Genomic DNA, 18607 nt, shown 5'->3' on the forward strand with positions numbered 1-18607 from the left:
ATGTATGAAATGTTAATTTGTATGTAGAAATGTAGAAATCCTTCATATCAGTAGTAATGATAACAACTTCTCTCCCCTCTCTACTCCTGCAGATCTGACAGTGCAGCGGACAAAATCAGGTAAGTGTGCTTTCTGACTACTCTTTTTTTTACCTACAGGAGGTGCGAGCGTGTGCCGGTGGGTTTGTGGGGCAGAGATACAGCAGGATAGGCTTTGCTGTCACCCCACTTGCCCCGGCCCGCCCACCCCACATGACACAGATTCACGCCTTTGTCCACAAACCAAGGTGTCTGAATGCACTTTACATTTGGAGAGGCCAGCAGTGAATACAGTTGCAAGCCATGGAATGCCATTGTTTTTTTTGTTTTATTGGACAAACAACATCACACACAAACAGGGCTTTGTGAGTTAGACACTATTGTGGAGTTTTTAGTCTTTTAGCTAGCCAACTGGTGGCAGGTCAGCACTGTGGACATGCGCTGTGGGCACAGACACTTTATTCTTCAGGGTGTGAAGGCTTTGCTGTCACAAGAGACACTGTGCCTGTCCTTAAGAGAAGGGGTTGAAATCACAAGCTGAAAAGGTGAGTGATATGTAATGATGCTTTAGTCTGTGGTGAAATGTTGGAACAAGGAATTTTCTAAATAGCTGGTCCTCTGTGCTTAGCTTGGTTGATTAGAACTTGAATATGCATTGATTTAGTAACAGTTCATGATCTGAATTTTAAAAAACATTTAGAATTAGGTCTTCCAGATGGATTGTTTCATTCCATGTTGCATACGCCACATCTAAATTGTGTGTAAATTGAGTTTTAAATGCTGCTTATATTTACATATCCTCCTTTGTAACTGGTACAGTATACTGTAGAATTGATAATAGACATATATAAGGCATAACAACTTTTACCTGGATTTCCATCATCGTTTGTTTGTTTTTTTGAAGAGTTAGTCTACTCTTCAAATCTACATGTAGTGTGTTTGCATGCCTTTATGTGTAGATTACAGTATTCCTCCACATTATGTCCAAATGAAGAATTGTAGCAGTGAGAAGTGATATTCACGGCATGCTAAGAGGCCATAACCATGAAAGCTCTTTGCTTTTTGTCGGGGTGTGTGTGTGTGTGTGTGTGTGCAGTGATGAGTCAGGAGAAGTGGTGTTTGTCTGGTAAGTTTTCTGAGCTGGGTGGACACTGTTATTTTGGTCTGTTTGTGTGTGTGCACTCTGGTATGCATTTGTGTGGTTTGCTATGTTTTAAGTGGTCAGTCATGCGAGTAGGGTGACTAGCAGGCCGAGCCAGGTTTACACCACTAGGAGTCGCTGTACTCCAGCACACAACCACAATATCACCTTTCTTTCTAGAAATAGTCCAGAATGGTCAGTAATAACTTCATTGTAAGGTCTGTTACTGTTCATTTACATTACACACATAGAATACACAAGTTTTCCTCTAATTACTTGTTAGCTGTGGTAATATTTGTTCTGGAAATTTGTTCGGAGTAAATATAATCTTGGGGATTTTTAAGTAGTTAAATTAACCTTTTTGTGGTGAAACCATATCGGACACACATTATTATTCAAAGCACAGTATTTTTTGTGTTATAAAATTCGTTTGCAGGGGATCTTTAATAATGCTACTGCAGGAATGTATTGCTAAATTCCAGATTATGCTTGTCTTGCACCTTACTGACAACTGTGAAAGTCCTTCTCTACAAATAGACTTCACACTGTTGGCAACCAGTGTTGGCTAATGTTACTTTTGAAAGTAACTTGTTACATTACACGATTAACACCATTAAAAAGTAACTTATTACGTTTTACTGTAACTTACTGAGAAAATAAACATACTTTTGTGTTACCGAAAAAGAAAAAAGAAAAAACCTTTGTGATTACTTGCGCAATTTGGTTGTCCAGAGGGTGCGTAGCCTACTGTATGCCTACGTTTCGATGTATTGGCTCCACTGGCATTACACAGCCTTGTCTACTGCCCATAATCTGTAGCTCTGCAGGCTAATAACAGGAATGAAAGATGCAATATCCCCTTTACAGCTCGATTATGTTTGATTACAATTAATTTTGAAGTACATGCAAGTAAATAGAAATCAAGGGTACCTGACAGGTGGCCTGTGCGTGAGGCGGCGGCTATTCCCCCTCAAACTCCCTTAAGAAAAAAAATCACGGAGTTTTGTGAGTTGTTGAGTTAGGGGAAACTATATTTGTTGTGAAACGCTGTCTAATACAAAATAGTTATTATTGAATCGGCAAATGAAATGCATAACGTTATTCCTTTCTTTGTATATAGTGTCAGTTTGTCCCGGGATGTTGCAGTAGTGGCGTGAAAGCTGCTCAGTCACTAAACAGCAGATCAGCTGCTTATCAGGACTTGATTTCAGTGAAACTTTTGTTGCTGCAGCAGAAACATTCATTAAAAGATGCCTTTTTTATAGCAGTATTTATTTTATTGTCTTGACTGTTAATTAGCACATGCCTAAAAACAACCTCAGGTTTAATTTAAAGGCTAATAGCTAAATGAGAGGCATTGTGTCATTTTGCGATTCATAACCCGAATAGTTGATTATTCGTTTCAATAATCGATTAATCGACTGTCAAAATAGTCGTTAGTTGCAGCCCTAATGCAAATGCGCCTGGGATTTTCAGTTTTTTGTGACAACGAAAGGAACAGGGAAATAAGTTAGCCTTTTAACAGTAAATGATTGCTTATTTGAAAAGGTAACTGAATAACTGATTATTTAAATGCAACACTAACACGTTATGTTGTTCAGTCTAATCTCCGTACTCTAACACGTTGCTTTTCAGATGGTGGCAGCTGTGTAATCTGGAACTGAAAATGACTGGAGTGAATTTTCATACTGTCCTCCTCATAACAAGAAAGTACACATACTTAAGAGCAACCATCTGCATTATTTTAAAATACTGCTTAAATTATAAATTTTGCCATGGAGTTAACACCTCCATTAGAGGGCGGTGCAGGTACAGTTAACAGGGTGTAATCAAATTGGAAAAGTATAGTGAGAGAAAATGAGTGAGTTAAAATGTCATCAGAGCAGAACTTGTATTTTTAAAGGGTTATCTAAGATAAATATATAAATAATAAATCAAATATGTGGAGCTGCTCATATTCTAACAGTGAGCAAAGCTCTTTTAGATGAAATCAGCAGCATAAATATATGACTTGGAAACTGAAGTCCACCTCATTCAGATGCACAATATTGAGCACACAGCACATCGTAATTATAAGTTTTTGATATGATGGCCAAGCAGGTTTATCCATTATGGTATCTCACGCTAACAAAAATGAACTATAACTGTCGTGCACCCTTAAGACATGAAATTGACATTTAAGATCTATATTACAGTAATCAAAATCCCAAATATCATACCCATCTCATATTACATTATCAACAATATGTGAATATACTGTGTCTGCTGGATCTACAAGGCACATAATGTTAAGTCACCCCTGTCTTGCATGTACCCCTTCTAACCCCGCTGCAGGTATTTCAGTGGTCATGAGTCAAACAAACTGCACAATATCAATACTGTAAATAATGCATGCAAAAAGCCATCTGGCTTGATAAAGTGGGAAGGAGGCAAGTGCATTTGGAAACTAGTTTGCATGTTCAAAAGAAGAGTTGTTGCCAGTGTGTCTACAAGGCAGAAATAAGCTCTGATGTATTTAATGGCTGATAAAACAAATGGCTGCTGAGTTGAACAGAGTGACAGTAACTGATCTTGTCCTTACAATGACTATCATAGAGTCCTGCTGCTTCTCCTTCTTCTGCCTTTTCTGTCCAAAGGTCTATTCTGTCTCGGTTCTAATGTCCGCATTGCTCTTCCGCCATCTCAATTGCTGGATTATCGATCATCGTCTGTGGTTTGAGACATTAGCTTCCAGTGATGGAGGTCAGCATAATCTGATACTCTTTACTTTGTGCAGGAGCCTCGGAAAAAGCAAGGATCCAACATATTGGGTAAATGATACTCACAAATTAGACGAGTTCCCAATTTCTTGTTTCCAGATGACTTGCGAACAAGGAAAGGATAAATCAGTACAGTCAAGCATAATTCAGCCTCGCTATGCCCAAATAACATGTTAATTATTTAGACTTAATTATTATCAAAGCCAGATCAAAAACATTCCTCATAATTGTCATTATTCTTAAACAGAGATATCTTGTTACATTGTAGGTTCAAATGATGTGTTTCCTCTCTTTATTTTTTATTTTGTTATTTTTTTCTTCAGGTTATATTATTTCAGCGCTAATATGATCATCTAATGGTACAGTTAGTGCAATTTATAAGGTTACAATTTCCCATTTTAAGCCATACATGGGTACATCTACATCTTTGTTGTTTGTCAAATCTTATCTCATTTGTCAGTTGTATCTGATTCCTCTTTCCTAATTATTCATTCCAGTCCAGTTTCAGCTGCACACATGATACTCATATGACACTCATATCAGTACATCCAAATGGCTATGATGAAGATGATAATGATGTAAGTGTTTTTCTGGTGAATATAGGTCATGCACTTTGCCAGGGTAGTTATGTCTATAAGATGCTATGAATTATGACGTAGTTGCTATCTCTTCTCCATATTCATGTGTGTATTTGTGTGCATGCAGCCACCGTGCCACTGACTTTGCTCCACACACAGACCTTGCGACGCTTTGGTCGAGGAGCGCGAATGCGTGCCTGCAGCTTGTAGCGCAGACAGGGAATGAGAGGAGGAGGAGAGACAGAGAGAGTGAACGGCAGCAGAGCAGGGGAGGGAGGCTGATGAAGCAGGGAGAAGAGGAAAGGAGGTGAAGGACCACCCTTATCGAGCATAGCCGTTCGCAGGGAGCCTACCAAAGGGACCTTCCCACACACACACCATGGTCTGCCAGCCAATCAGATCGCTCACATCCTTGACCCATCCTCCCTTGTACAACTGCTCATCCATGGCTCAGCGAAGCAGATGTGAGGTGATGCGGTAGGAAGCGAGGCTGCGAACCACCTGGACAGAAAACTGAAACACGCTGTGTTTTTAATATGCAGGGAGGAAAGATGGTGGTTTGACAATAGCTGTGAGGAATTGTGGGTAAGGAGGAGAACACTGGTTTAGATATATTTGTATCAGCAGAGTGGCATCTAGTCTGTCTGTACATCCTGCGGCTTCTGAACAGGCATTTTAGCTTAACAAGTGTTGTGTCTGTATCACCTCTGCAACTTTCAGTGTCTGAGCTGGTGACATTGTTTTTTCCTCTGACTGGTTTTGGATGTGCTGTGTAAGAGAGGAGGACAAGGGGGATTTTATGAAGCTTGGCGATGATGACAAAGCATGCTGGACAAGTGACAATCTGACAACGAAAGAGCGGGACAGTGATTGAAGAAAGGCCATGAGAGCCAGGAGAGAGGCCAGGATGGTGTCTGCCTGTTCACCATGCACAAACATAAGGTCAGGTCTGATTTCTGTTACCTTCCTGTAGCTGCGGTGCTTTCTTATTCCGTAAGCTCGAGTTTAGCTGACTTGCATAATGGATAGTGTGTATGAAATCACTATGAATCCTAATCTATGCCATTAATAACCTTTTTATATTTGAAACGACTGGTAGTGTTGGTACAATAGTATTTGTAAACATTTAGATATTTGTATAAGAGATAAGATACAAGATAAGATCCAAAGATGTAATTATAGGTGAGTATTACATGTTGAACTGACATCTCTCTCTATATCTCATACTTTCTGATTTGCATTGTTATAAGGAACCCCACCCATGTTATTTTCACATATATTACAATATGTACTACTACTCTATAATCCATCATATACCATATTATTCAGATCTCAGGCTATCTAATAATCATCCTTTGATTATCTACTAAAAGTGCTAATGTGGTTTCCACTGACCACATCACAACCTAGACGACCCTGGTATTGCACTGCAGCTCTACCCTTTTCTGTTTGACCTTTGCTGAGAAAATGCATCTGCTTTCTCTCTGTCCATAGAAGACTTTTAAATGTCAATTACATTATTTGACTTGCTTAAGAAATGTAGCACTAAAAGAACGCGACTTTTACAACATAAGAAAAATGTAAGACTGCGTGGTAGCTATTTTATACATTTAGTGTTTTGTAGAGAACTGTCAATCAATAAAACAAGCTGTGATTATGCATCAAGTATTCCTTATATTTATTCTCATATTTGTCGATTCAATTTTAAAATTACATTTGTTAGCTTTTCTTTTCTTCTGCATTTCATATAAATAGGAGAAATGGGTCAAAATGATTAATATGCACATGCATTTTCCTTAACCTGATGAATGCACAGGGTGTTAACTTAATAAATAAATTACCATATATACACACAGCAGTGTTTCTGCAATATACCACACACACACACACACACACTTGAGTAGAAGGGATTTTCCAGCCGGCTTCTGGGCATCCTAAATCTCCGCTGTGATCTCTGCTCCCCAGGTCCATTAAGGGCAATTTGCTTGAATTTACTGTGCCTGTCGACGGGGATACAGGGCAGTCCTAGCCCTGCTTTAGGTTACCTCCCTGTGATAAATACTCCTGGCAGATATTACTGTGTTACCCTCACATAACTATCTTTAGTCCTTTTAATGAAATTTAGTCCTTGAATAAATCACAAATGACAGTCATTAAGGATCAAACAAAGTGTCTCAGGGGGCTAAATAATTAGATTGCTTTATTGGAAAAAAGCGATTGCTGGCTAAAGCGTTTAAGTCAGATTTCTTCTACAAAATGCGCCCACTGCTCCTAAACTTTTATAAAATGGTGATACAAATAGTGTCATGCCATTCATACAGTAAGATGCAATTTATAAAAAATATTATATCTGTCTGCAATGTATATAAAATGTCTTTATAAATCGGTTTTTACCAGATTTACAGCATAAATAAATTAGCTGCTGCTAATGTGTACGGATTACATTATACTTAAATTGTATTGTATGTATATAGATGTTTATGCAAATGCAAAAAATAATGCTTTTTTTCCTACATGACAGAAACATTTTTACTATGATTCAATAAGTGGCACATTATGCAAAATAAATGCATACTTGAATCACTTAAATTTGTCAAAGCTAGAAAGTTTTATCAAATATAAATATCTTCAAAATGCTAAAATATTGGGATGTTGTTGGGGGTTTTTTCCATATTGCCTATAATTGTGGTTTTCAGATCAGGATTTCTCAAACTTTTTATAAATCTACAGCATCCATTATAGTTAACACAGCCACCATCTTCAAGCTAAAAATTACACAAATATGTGTATATAAGAATACTGTGACCAGTGTTTCCATCACTAGTATCTCTGTATGGTGTGCTCTGCTGCTCTCAGCTTTGATGCAAAGCACCAGTGAGGTCAGCTGTACAAAAGCTGAACCATGTCAGACAATGAACTTTACTCTGGTACTGTTTCATGTACTGATGGTCAGTGAGATGAACAGCCTCCCTTACAGCACTGTCCATTAACAACTGAATTTGGTTTAAAACACAGTGTGTTCATTTTATGGCCCTAAAATTCACTGTAAAATGTACATATTTAAATTTCTTCCTCTTCCAGTTTGACTTTTCAAATGTCTTTCAGAAAGGTATTTTTGAAAGTGTAATATGAGTTGTAGTTAATTGAAGTAAAATTTAGCGCAGCATTGAGGTGATTATTAAGAAGGGTTCTTGCAGCACCTCTTACCTTTTATCACTTTGGAAACTGCTGTAGATACTGAATTTTTAGAAATAAACATCCAAACAGGACACAAGGTTCTTAATCTGCAGACTCAGACTAATTCTCTATCAATTTTCAATAAAATGTAGTCTACAATAAATTCCACAAACAAAGAGAGAAAGCTATTTTTAAGAGTTTCACCCATCTGAACCTGAGTCGTTATCATATCACGGCCTGTATTTTGGGCCAGCTGTTGACATCCCTCACTGAAGGTGATTCATTAAGTACCTCTCTCTGTAGAAATCTGTCTGTCACTGGCACATCCACTTACTGCTTTTGTGAAAGGTCTTGTTTTCACGCTGGGTGGACATCTGCCTCACTGTGGAGTTACACAAGGAGATATGCCATGCACATATGCCATTTAATGGTATGAACTGAACTAAATTTAGACCTTCCAGTGATCATTTTTAGAGACAGGTCTGTCCTTATGTGTCCACAGTTGGAGCTGAAATTGATACCATTCCTTTTCCCCAAAGCCCCCTTAATATGTAGTATCTTATTACTGGAGTATTGATTCCCGGGGGAATTTGATGTCTGTGAGATAATGAAGCTGGGGTTCATTCAATCCATTGTACAACCTAAATTGGGGTACTTACAGTATGTGGGCAAGGATAAGGAGACAGGTACCACAGAGTAGTCTAGAACCAGCCATAATGTGCATCCAGGTTTTTCACGAGTGGGCCATGTGTCTGCATTCAGCGGGTCTTCACTGCTGACTAATCACAGGGCCTCAGGTGTCTTACGGTGCGCAGTAATTCACATATGTTCATCAACAAATCAATTCCGCTGATCATGCTAAATCCCTACATGTCCGCCCAGCAGGGCCACATTTAATGCACTTCCCCTCCTCAAATAAGCGCTCTTATCCAGATGCAAATCCGCAGGGATGAAGTTTAAATATGTTGGAGGTGGAGATCCATCTGTCATGTAAAACTTAACACATTTGTTCTGTGCTGAACACTGTAGGTCCATCTGGGGTTTAGTTTTGCAGAGACGTTGAGGATTAACACCTAAACCTAAGACCTTAAAAGTCAAATTCAATCCTCTGTGCCAGATTACCTATCTTCAACATATTTTGTTGTCAATGGAACATCTATTTTTCAGGTTTCATAAATCAAGTGTTGTAATCGGTCTCCTCTGAATTGGCTTCCTCTGTAGCAGACATGATTTATTTCCCCCCTAGCTGTTTCCAAAGGTGGCTGTGGATTATTCTTTCTTAGGGCTTCTTCTGCTCCTCTGCATCCAGCGTTTGCCAGAGGGTCATTTTAAATATCCACTTTCAGCTTTTCATAGTCCTCAGTGAATATGAAAGGCCTTTGACACTGTGCATTTATTTTTCATCTATTATGCAGCATTGGCTAAAATGTTGATGCTTAATTAATCTCTACAGTAAATTCCTGTTTTCTCTGTGAGAAAATATTAAAGTTGACTACATCATTGACACGCATTAAAACCTGTAATAGATGTTGCACAATCGTAAGAAACTTCTCAGTAGGTGCTGGGAAGCTCAGTCAGGGGTAAAGGAGTGGGAAGAAATTGCTCTGACTGGAGAGGCAAATGTATTATCAGGTGCCACAGCAAAAATGAATTGATTGAATAGATGGAGGAGTGGTAGAGGGGCTCTGATCACAGTGATTCATGGCACATGTGGGCGCACTGTATTGAGTCACTGGCAGCAACAGCGACTGGAGTGAAAGGACTGCACTCTGCAAGCCCAATTACCCATTGCTTTACTTTATACATGCACACACAAACACACACCAATGTATGTGCAATTTCTTAGTCTTAAACCATTATTGTTTCTTTTAAATTGCCTGGATTGGAATAAGACTAAAACAGCAAATGTCAGGACAGATTTACAACCATGTTAGGGTTTGTCATTTTAACTCGGGGGTACAGTTCATTATGATTTTGTTTTTTAGTCTATGGACTGGAAACTGTAGCAGACATCAAAACAAGTGCATTTTAGTTAGAATCATCTGCCATCAGGACAATCATGAAACAGTAAAGATAATCTACCAAAACCTGTCACTCTTCTCTACCTTCACTGATAGGCCAAGCAAAAGAAGTGGAAGAAACTGATATGGAAACCCCAAAGGTAGGATATAACTCAACAAGCAAAAGACACTGCACACATGAGCCGTGACATTATATGGCAGCCCAGACCTGCTTCGTGTCATTAAAGCAGAGATGAATAAAACAGTAGGTTGTGGCACATTATACCATCCCTCATCCTCTGCATTATACTCCCCCATTTATTAAAAGTATGTTCTTAGTCATCATTAGTTGTAAAAAGCCCTGCAAGTGATTCATCACATCTGAGAATGCCATGCTCGCACACACCAAAAGAGGGAGCTGTTCCAGTTTACCGCACTGTTTATAAATCCCACAAGTGCATATAGTTCCTCTGCACTTATTCTGGTACTCAGATTTCACTGTGTGTGAGATCCAGGAACAAAACTGCTGTAGCATCATTTACTGAAACAATGTCCGCATTGTCCTCTGCAGGAGCGCCACAGGGTTAGAGGTGGAGACACTATAGGGATTTTGGTTCTGATATGGCCTTTCTGTAGACTAAACTAACTCTTCAAAGTTCTACTGAAGGGACAAGATTGTAGAGAAACTAATAAAACTCTCTGTTTTGATGTAAGGTGAAGAAGCTGGGCACTCAACACAATCTTGGACCCCATTAGTTATCGCCTGACAATGATTTACCCTCTTGGGGCAAGAGCTGGTGTAGCTATCAGATATTCCTGTAACGGATATCCAGGCCAAGACTTCCTCTTTCGTGTCCCTATAATTGTTTACAGTGTGATGAGCAATCTCGGAACTCATTGGCTGTCGTCTGATGACGATTTGAATGCAGATCTGTTTTTATCTGAGGACATCCTCTCTGCAGTATCTGACCTTGATGATGTAATCCAGTGTTTCAGGTTTTCATCCACTGCCTTGGTTTGATGTGGGAAAAGTAGTGGTTCTTCATTGTGATTCATGGCATTAGCTTTGCAGATTTCATCAGTGCAAAGTTGATGTGGTTGAAGGTCTGATTGTTGCTTTGTCACCATGAGTGACGTGGATCATTTGTGAAGCTTGAAATAACTCAAGTGCCGTCCTTGAAGGCCTTGTGGGTGGTAATGGCATAGCAACCAGGTGTAAGCAAATGTAAAGTCTGTGTGTGTGTGTGTCTGCGCGCGTGTTTGTGTGTGTGCATGCTTCTGTGGGGCTTTGAATTGCGTTTTCCATGTCAACATCTGTATGTCTGACTGAAAACAGCAGATAAGGTCCGCACGCGGCCCTGAAGCAGCAGGCTGGACCACTCCAGCTTGGATCATGGCAGGGTCGTCTCTGTGGCAACAGCCTTGACTGACTAGATGGAGAGATTGTCTGAGAGAGGTCAGTCAATATCTCTCAAGCCAATCCCATCACACTCTACAACCACAGTCCTTTAATATAATAAAAGCTTTCCTCACTCTGCCTTCAAACCTTTGCCTTTGTGTCAGAGCACATAAGAGTGTGCAAATCAGTGCGACTTAAATACCGGAGAAAAGTCAGACTGATACAGAATGAACATGGACATCATCATCCATGCAGCTGCTGTGTTTTTAATCAACTTGCCTGTTTAAATAAAGGCTAAGCAAAGGTTCCTCTGAGGACAGAGTATGAGGACGCAGATGGGGTTATTCTTTCACCCGCGGAGGGGTGTGTGACAGAGAGTTACCAACAGTGAACAACCCCTCAGCGACAGCACATCTGACCATGTTGGGTTCGACACCACAGTATCTTACGCTCACTGACGATGAGATCATGTGGAGCTATTTCATAATTGTTTGATGACTGAGCTGGTATTGTGTAGCTATGTAATTAGAAACAATGTCGAAAAGGTGTTGATGATATTTGAAAGGTTTTTGGCATTGATATCAAACAATCATAAAAATAAAAATACAGACTGCACAGGGACGAGTCTCTCAAAGAGCCTTTAATTAAGTATGAAGAGGATTTGTGCCACTTTTACACTACAGTAGTTTTTTTTTGAAAATTGTTTGTTGTGTTTGTAGGCTACATTCCAGTGAATATGGTTCTGCAGAGACTCTTTCACATTTCTGTCTTTAGACAGCAGTGTCAGCAGTGCAGTGATGCAGTAGCAGTATACCAAACACTACTGAATGTGGACTAGATCTAAAGAGATTAGCTGAACCCGATCTGTGTCGTGACATAATTTTTCAGAACAGAGCGGCTGTGTATTTGAGGAGCTCAGGGTCATGGATGTGATGAGTCACTGATGTACTGCATAAAGGCTATAGCTCCGGTTTAGGCTGGGAACAGACTCTTGTGTCTTTTTTTGCAGGTTCCCAATAGAGTAGATCAGTTTGTTAATATTGATCAATTGATAATCACACCTGATGAATGCGAATTTGTCATTCACTCACTGATAATACCAGCAGTGAAAGTGTTCCTTGTTAGTGAAGAATCTTAAATAAAACAATAATGATTCCTGGAGTCAAACAAACATTTCATACCTCACCCTTTAAAAGACAATGCAATCCAACAGTGTCTTGAAAGTTGCCCTCTAGTTTAAAGCCATACAGCCACTGCTAGCCAATTAACCGTTAGTATAGCAACAAGCCAAGTTTGTTCAAAATTTCTTAGCATTTAGCATGCTGGCTAAAATGCTTTAGCTACTGTTACAAGAGGTATATTTAAAGAGGTGGTATTATGCTTTTTGCGCTGAACTGCTGAACTGCTTGAAAACAGCTCGTTTGTAGTCCAGCCGCTTCCCTTTCACAGGGATGAAATCTAAATGCGGCTCACATAACGCTTGCCAAGCGGCTAGTCTGACACGCCCATAAAAACACCGGTGGAAAAACTCTGAGCTGCAACACATCTCTCCTCTCCCTTCCAAACACTAGTCAATGGACATAAAGCTGTTCTCAGCTCAGTTAAAACTTTATGGATGAAAGATACTTTTGTTACAGATTAATAACTCATTATTAATTGCTCCAGTCTGTTGCCAAGCTGGTCGGCAAAATGTAGCCTACGGCGGAATCGAAGCAGTTTACGGGCTTAGACCCGGGCTTACCCACCTTTCTCTGCTTCTGATAGGCTAGTAGTCCTTAACTAGGAACTGTGCAACTCCCAACAAAGATCATTTAGAGATAAGATGTATCACTCCATAGCTAAAACGAAGCCTTCAACACAGGTTGAAAAGAGGAGTTGCAGCAATGTGCAGTATGACAAAAAATTAAACCATGTAAACTGTCATGGTTTTGCAGTGTGTGTGAGCAAGTTTGAGGACCCAAACGCAGGACACCAGAGCTTAGCAGGTTCAGTTCAATACTTAATTAACTGAAGGCATACTCACAACAGTGGCAGATACAACTAGTCCAACGAAAACCAAGTAATCCATTTTGAACCAAAAATCCACAAGAAGTTAGGGAGCAGGAGCAGAGCAAACACAGACTACATACGATAAACCACAATGATCCAACACAGACTGAACAGAACACAGGCATTAAGTAGTGTGGCAAACGAGCGGAGCGGGAACATAAAACAGGTGGAGAACAGAACAGGAAGCCAAGCTTGACAAGAACACCAGGCACAGAAGATTACAAAATAAAACAGGAAGTAAAGTGCACGGGAACACACCAGGATAGATCTACCAAAGTAAAACACAAAATATGGAAAGACTGCAAAATCAGGGCATGGACTGAGAAACAGGAGACAGGACTACACTAAAACATGGAGACATAGGACTAAGGACTCAAACAGGTAAAAAAGATGGAGATAGGGACAAGGAATCAGAGAACAGAGGCAAATAGAAAGACACATGAAACAATGGCAAAACCAGAAACACACAAGGAAAATATACAACACAAACATAACCCAAAACAAAACTCACAACATAAACCTGTTCTGGTACAACCCCTAAATAGGATTTTGAACCTGAAAATGAGCATAATACCACCTCTTTCATGATGCACTGACCATATATGGATGATTAACATTATGTGTACTTGATAGTTTATGATGAATGTTAGCTTCAGCTAGGTAGCTAGCTGAAAAGGCTGGTGCTCATTGTATTAAGCTACTGTTTTTTTTGTTAGGTAATTTGGCAAATTTTTCTAACAATATTGTTTATTGATTTATTCAGTAATATTTTTGACTTGTCTAATAACCTTTTGCTACATTTTGTTAGTTTGGGGGCTTCAGTAGTACTTGGTAACTACACAACACTAGTGGCACACAATACACAACATTTGTTCATAGCTAAGGATGAATGTAAGTCAGATTTTTTCTCTCTTGATATAAGGGCTATACAGTGGCAAAGAAAACATATTGCAATTATTTCGTAACTGTAAATGCAAGATGAGTCACGGTTTCAATGAGAAAGGAGATGATGATGTGATTTTTACTGTGGTATGTACCAAACAAGCATGTTCCCTTACGTCTGGAAAAATATGTATTTGTATGCCAGGGCATCTCTGTAGCACCACAATGCTTGTGTTGTGACACATTTTACATCATTGTCAAAAAATCAACAAAAACTTGGATATTGCACTTGGCCATACTGCAATTTCAATAATAATTTGATTAATTCTAAAGCCATACATGATACCATTCCAATATTCTGACTTTGGGGATCTGTTTACCTCACTGCATGGGACTGATTGGGATTATTCTTCTATTTGTAAGGTTACATAAAGTGGAAGCGATGAATTAAGATTTATGTCATGGCATTATCTCACTGCATCAAATTAATAGAGCAGAACAGTAAGAAAGTGCTGTTTGCACAATGGATAGCTGTGGTACTGTGGCCTGATGTGACTGATAACGGTGAAGTCACTGAATTGTATAATTAGAGTGACTAAGAAACATTTTTTAATTTGGATGGGTGGATTGGTCATATGTGGTTGACCCGGTCCACCTAATAGGGTCAGTACTGGGGCAGATTTGACATATCACATCAGTGCATCCCCCCTACACATCTGCCCGAGGCTATCGGTACATATGAGCAGTCTAAGAGAAGTGAAAAGTGTCTTACCAGAGCTTTCAAATCATCTTTGCACAAGTTTTAACAAGACTAATATTAATAACTGCTGGATATTTAAATTTAGTGGAGGTCCATTCTCTCTCAGCCTGAACCTATTGTTTAGGTTAATAGAGATAATCCTAAGCTCAATTTTCTACCAACTCTCTCTTCTCCCCCCCTCTTGCTCTGCTTTGTTTAGTAATTATGTGTGTGTGTGCGTGCCAGTGTTGGAGGTTTGTTGAAAAAGAAACCTCGGCCTATTTTCATCCTGCTTGCTGCAGCAGAAACAGGAAAGGCTTTTTTAAATGAGTGCTTTAATGTCAGCACATGCTGTACTTTGTTCTTTTATTCATGGCACACGTGACAGCTGTGCAGAAGGCCATCTGTATTTCACTTTATCACTTTTCAGGTTGACCTGATGTTGAACATGATATCTATCCCTCGCGGTGTTCCTCGTTTTTGCTATCGAACATATTATGTCGTTCATCATCACTGTCATCATTCTGTCTTTTACGCCTCACCACTGCTTTTATGTTTTTTACGGTGTGTGCTCTGTCCTCAGTGGGATGTCTGCTGCTGGTGTGTTTTCTGCATAACATTAAATTGACTCTGGCCAACTACTGAGCCGGTTTCTGCTGTGCATTGCTGTCCCATGTTTGCATTTGTTTAGCCTAGTTCTTGCTGTTTTTATACATGTTTTCCTGGCTTTTCTGTTGCCAGTGACTCTGTTAATCAATCACCTAAACCTGTACTACTATACTCTGTCTTTAATCCACACCTCCTTCTCAGTCAAACATCAAACACATGTGCACCCTGTAGGCTAATTACAATTCTCACTTTACATGTTTGGTTAAATGAAAGTTAGAGTTAAGTAAATTGATTGTTCTCATTTTATTTCTTATTTGCTTCTGTTTCGCACCATATTTTCATGCTAGAATAGTCTAATCATATTTTATGGATAAACAGTATGTATATTTGCACATGTGTGCATACTGTTTATTTTTGCAGGCTGTGAATGCATTTTTGCTCTCTGGCTCTCCACTGTGGCCTTGAGGGTTTGGATTATCTGACATAGTTACATAGTTATTAAAATAACAAACAAACAGTCATCCAGTCACATGATCACTCATCCCCCCCACCCCTCATCTGACCATAGAGAGCAATCTATGGGGGTTTATTTATCAAGAATAGGAAAACAGTATGTGTGTAATCCATAGTATATTACAAAGTAAGGAATGCCGGGCAGAATGTGAGAGTCAAGCTCGCCATGGCATTCATTCCCACAAAGCAGTGTAGAGGGATTAATCCAGATTATCTGACAATGCTATTCTTAGAAATAAATGAAAAATCTCTGGGCCAGATTAGGGTTCAAGGAATGCTAAAAAAAAAGGAGCTAATGTAGAAATCACATGACTGCTGTCTTCCTGACTGATAATACTTCTACCATCTGTCAAAGTGTGACCCACTCCATGACTTATGATCTTAAACCTCTATTAGTTTAGTCTTTTCTTAAAGCAAACTTTCAAACATAGCAATACAGAGAATCATGTATTTCTTTTAGAATCTTGCCTGTGAGGGGCACATTGAACATACCATCTGTTCAGGAAAACAGTGCAACTAAATTTACTTTTACATGACAGTAAAACCGTTTTTGCCTGATGCCATTGGGAACACCTTTTTTATTAGTATTTTACTATAGCAGAACTGAGCTGTGGTTTGGTCAGCAGGGGGCGTCAGTGAGAGGAAACATCTCTGAGTCAGTTGTTGGCTCTTCTCTAGAGGAGCTGTCCATTCAGCACCACTGTGTAGCGGCTCCTCCTCAGCAGGCCGGACGGATCAGTGACAAAAGTCATACTGCAATCACACACCGCAAGGAAGATAAAAGAAAACTGGCACAAAATAAAGTATGGCAGGATTCAAGGGCCAAAATTAAGGCTGTCTGTTCCATAAAATCATCATCTTTCAGTAATCACGCATTGTCTGCATAATGCTGACATCCTGTTCCTGCAATGGAGAGCCAGCCTCTGTGTGTTTAAAACTTATGTAAACAACCTTCTTTGGTTTTCAGGCTATACTAATGTCTCAGAATGAGAAACATTTTTCAAGTGATGGCATGTGGTTTGCATTTAGGTATTTATAACACATTTGCAGTAATTCTTTTGGCAAGGTACAACCACAGTTAAAAAACAGTTACTGTACCAGTATTTTTAAGAAAGTACTGGAATAAAATGTTGCAGTGACTCCTCTGGCTGCGTTGATACATTCTTTTTATAAAGGCGTATTGGTGGACATAAACAAAGCATGCTCATTGATGCATCAGCCACATAAGTAAAGTAAGCTGGGGGAGGGGGGGGGGGCGGCAGCAGACTGTGAATCTTAATGCTGAATCATAATTAGCTGCAAGCATGTAGGCCTGGCTGTAAAACTATCAGGCATGTCTTATTATTATAATAATTAAAATCTAATTGTTAATATTATTATCATATGTAGCCATTTCGCTACAATTACACTAAACACAAGGTGTTTGCGACCTGACCTTTCTTTTTTTGTGAGAGGGAAGACTTTTGAAAAGTGGTGTGGCGCTGCAGAGAGCCCCCAGTTGTAGTAGTCCATGTGTAATATTTATCCAGCCAGACGGAACGATCACGAACCGTTCACAGCGCGTCGGCCGGACTAGCGACACAATCCGTACCGGAGACAGAGTGGGGCGGACCAGGGACAGGATATCGCAAAGCGACTGCTTCGCTGCAGACGGTCGGTGATCGTTCCCTCTGGCTGGATGAAGTCTGACGCTCCTGAATTTACACATGGATCCATGATGATAGACAAATATAGAAATTAAAGACACTAAAGCATGCTGTCAATATTTTAGAGACCCGCCAAAATATCTCAAATCATTCTTTCAGGGGAGCTGATGTCTTATTTAGGCTCCCCTGTATTTCGCACCGTGAGAGTGATATTCTCTGCAGTTAACATTATGAAGGTGCGCCATGGCTGCAGGTATTGTGTCTGGGGATTTTTTCCCCATGAAATTGTTAATAAGTCATGACTAGGTGGGTACCAGATGGACTCTGTGTGAGATGATTTACTTTTCTCTTGCTTGACTGAAGCTCAAGCCACAGCGCTCACTGCTTCATCCTGGGAAAGGATTAGAGCTCTCTCATATGTTTGCCTCTTTTCCTCTCCCCGACCTACCGCATTCACAGCAGCCTATTGGGAGAGACAGTGCTGGTTAACAATAGAGAGAGAGTGTGTCCTACTGTCTGCTCTTGTCTGTCCCACAGCACAGAGATGAAAGCTCCTCTCTAGAGTATGGTCTGAGGTGCTTTTAATAGTCAGTTAAAGATTATTTTAGGGAGTCCTCTTCAGCCCAAGCTATACATGTGCAGATATGCCAAAACAAAAACACACACACACACACACACACACACACACACACACACACACACACACACACACACAGTGCACCACAAACAAAGACATTAGATTGCAATTGCCAGGCGATGCTTTAGAATAATAGACCAATGCTAACTAAGAGTCACATTCTCAAAGTCATGATTAAAAAAAAATTTTTTTTTTAACTATCAGGGATGTTTCCATTAATCTATGAAACTTGATGTATATGTCAGCAACAGAGGAAAAGCACAATAACACATCAGACCACAAAACTGCACGGCAGCAACACATTAAATAGCACTGTCTCACTTCACTGTGTACTGTGTACATGGCTCAAATGACAATAAAAGCCTACTTTTACTACTTAAAGGCGATACTAATGCTGCTGCTTTGCGTAGTAGCTCTATCCATTGATAGAAAGCCCACCC

The 18607-nt window shown here is 39.7% G+C and overlaps 1 protein-coding gene across 8 annotated transcripts in view; it reads left to right on the forward strand.

The window, feature by feature from the left end:
- Window positions 1–18607, forward strand: part of gramd1bb (GRAM domain containing 1Bb) — a 113081-nt gene that overhangs the window by 46584 nt on the left and 47890 nt on the right. For 7 of the 8 annotated variants that reach the window (XM_038693520.1, XM_038693523.1, XM_038693522.1 and 4 more), the window contains one exon: window positions 93–119. In XM_038693520.1, coding sequence (XP_038549448.1) covers window positions 93–119 — 27 coding nt within the window. Of the gene's footprint in view, window positions 1–92; window positions 120–4988; window positions 5459–9810; window positions 9855–18607 lie in introns of those variants that run through there. The other variant, XM_038693528.1, reaches the window with a different exon arrangement.

The sequence above is a fragment of the Micropterus salmoides genome, unplaced genomic scaffold (assembly GCF_014851395.1).
Source record: "Micropterus salmoides isolate LMB-PRFRI ecotype aquatic unplaced genomic scaffold, ASM1485139v1 Ms_hic_scaffold_3, whole genome shotgun sequence".
Classification (NCBI taxonomy): domain Eukaryota; kingdom Metazoa; phylum Chordata; class Actinopteri; order Centrarchiformes; family Centrarchidae; genus Micropterus; species Micropterus salmoides.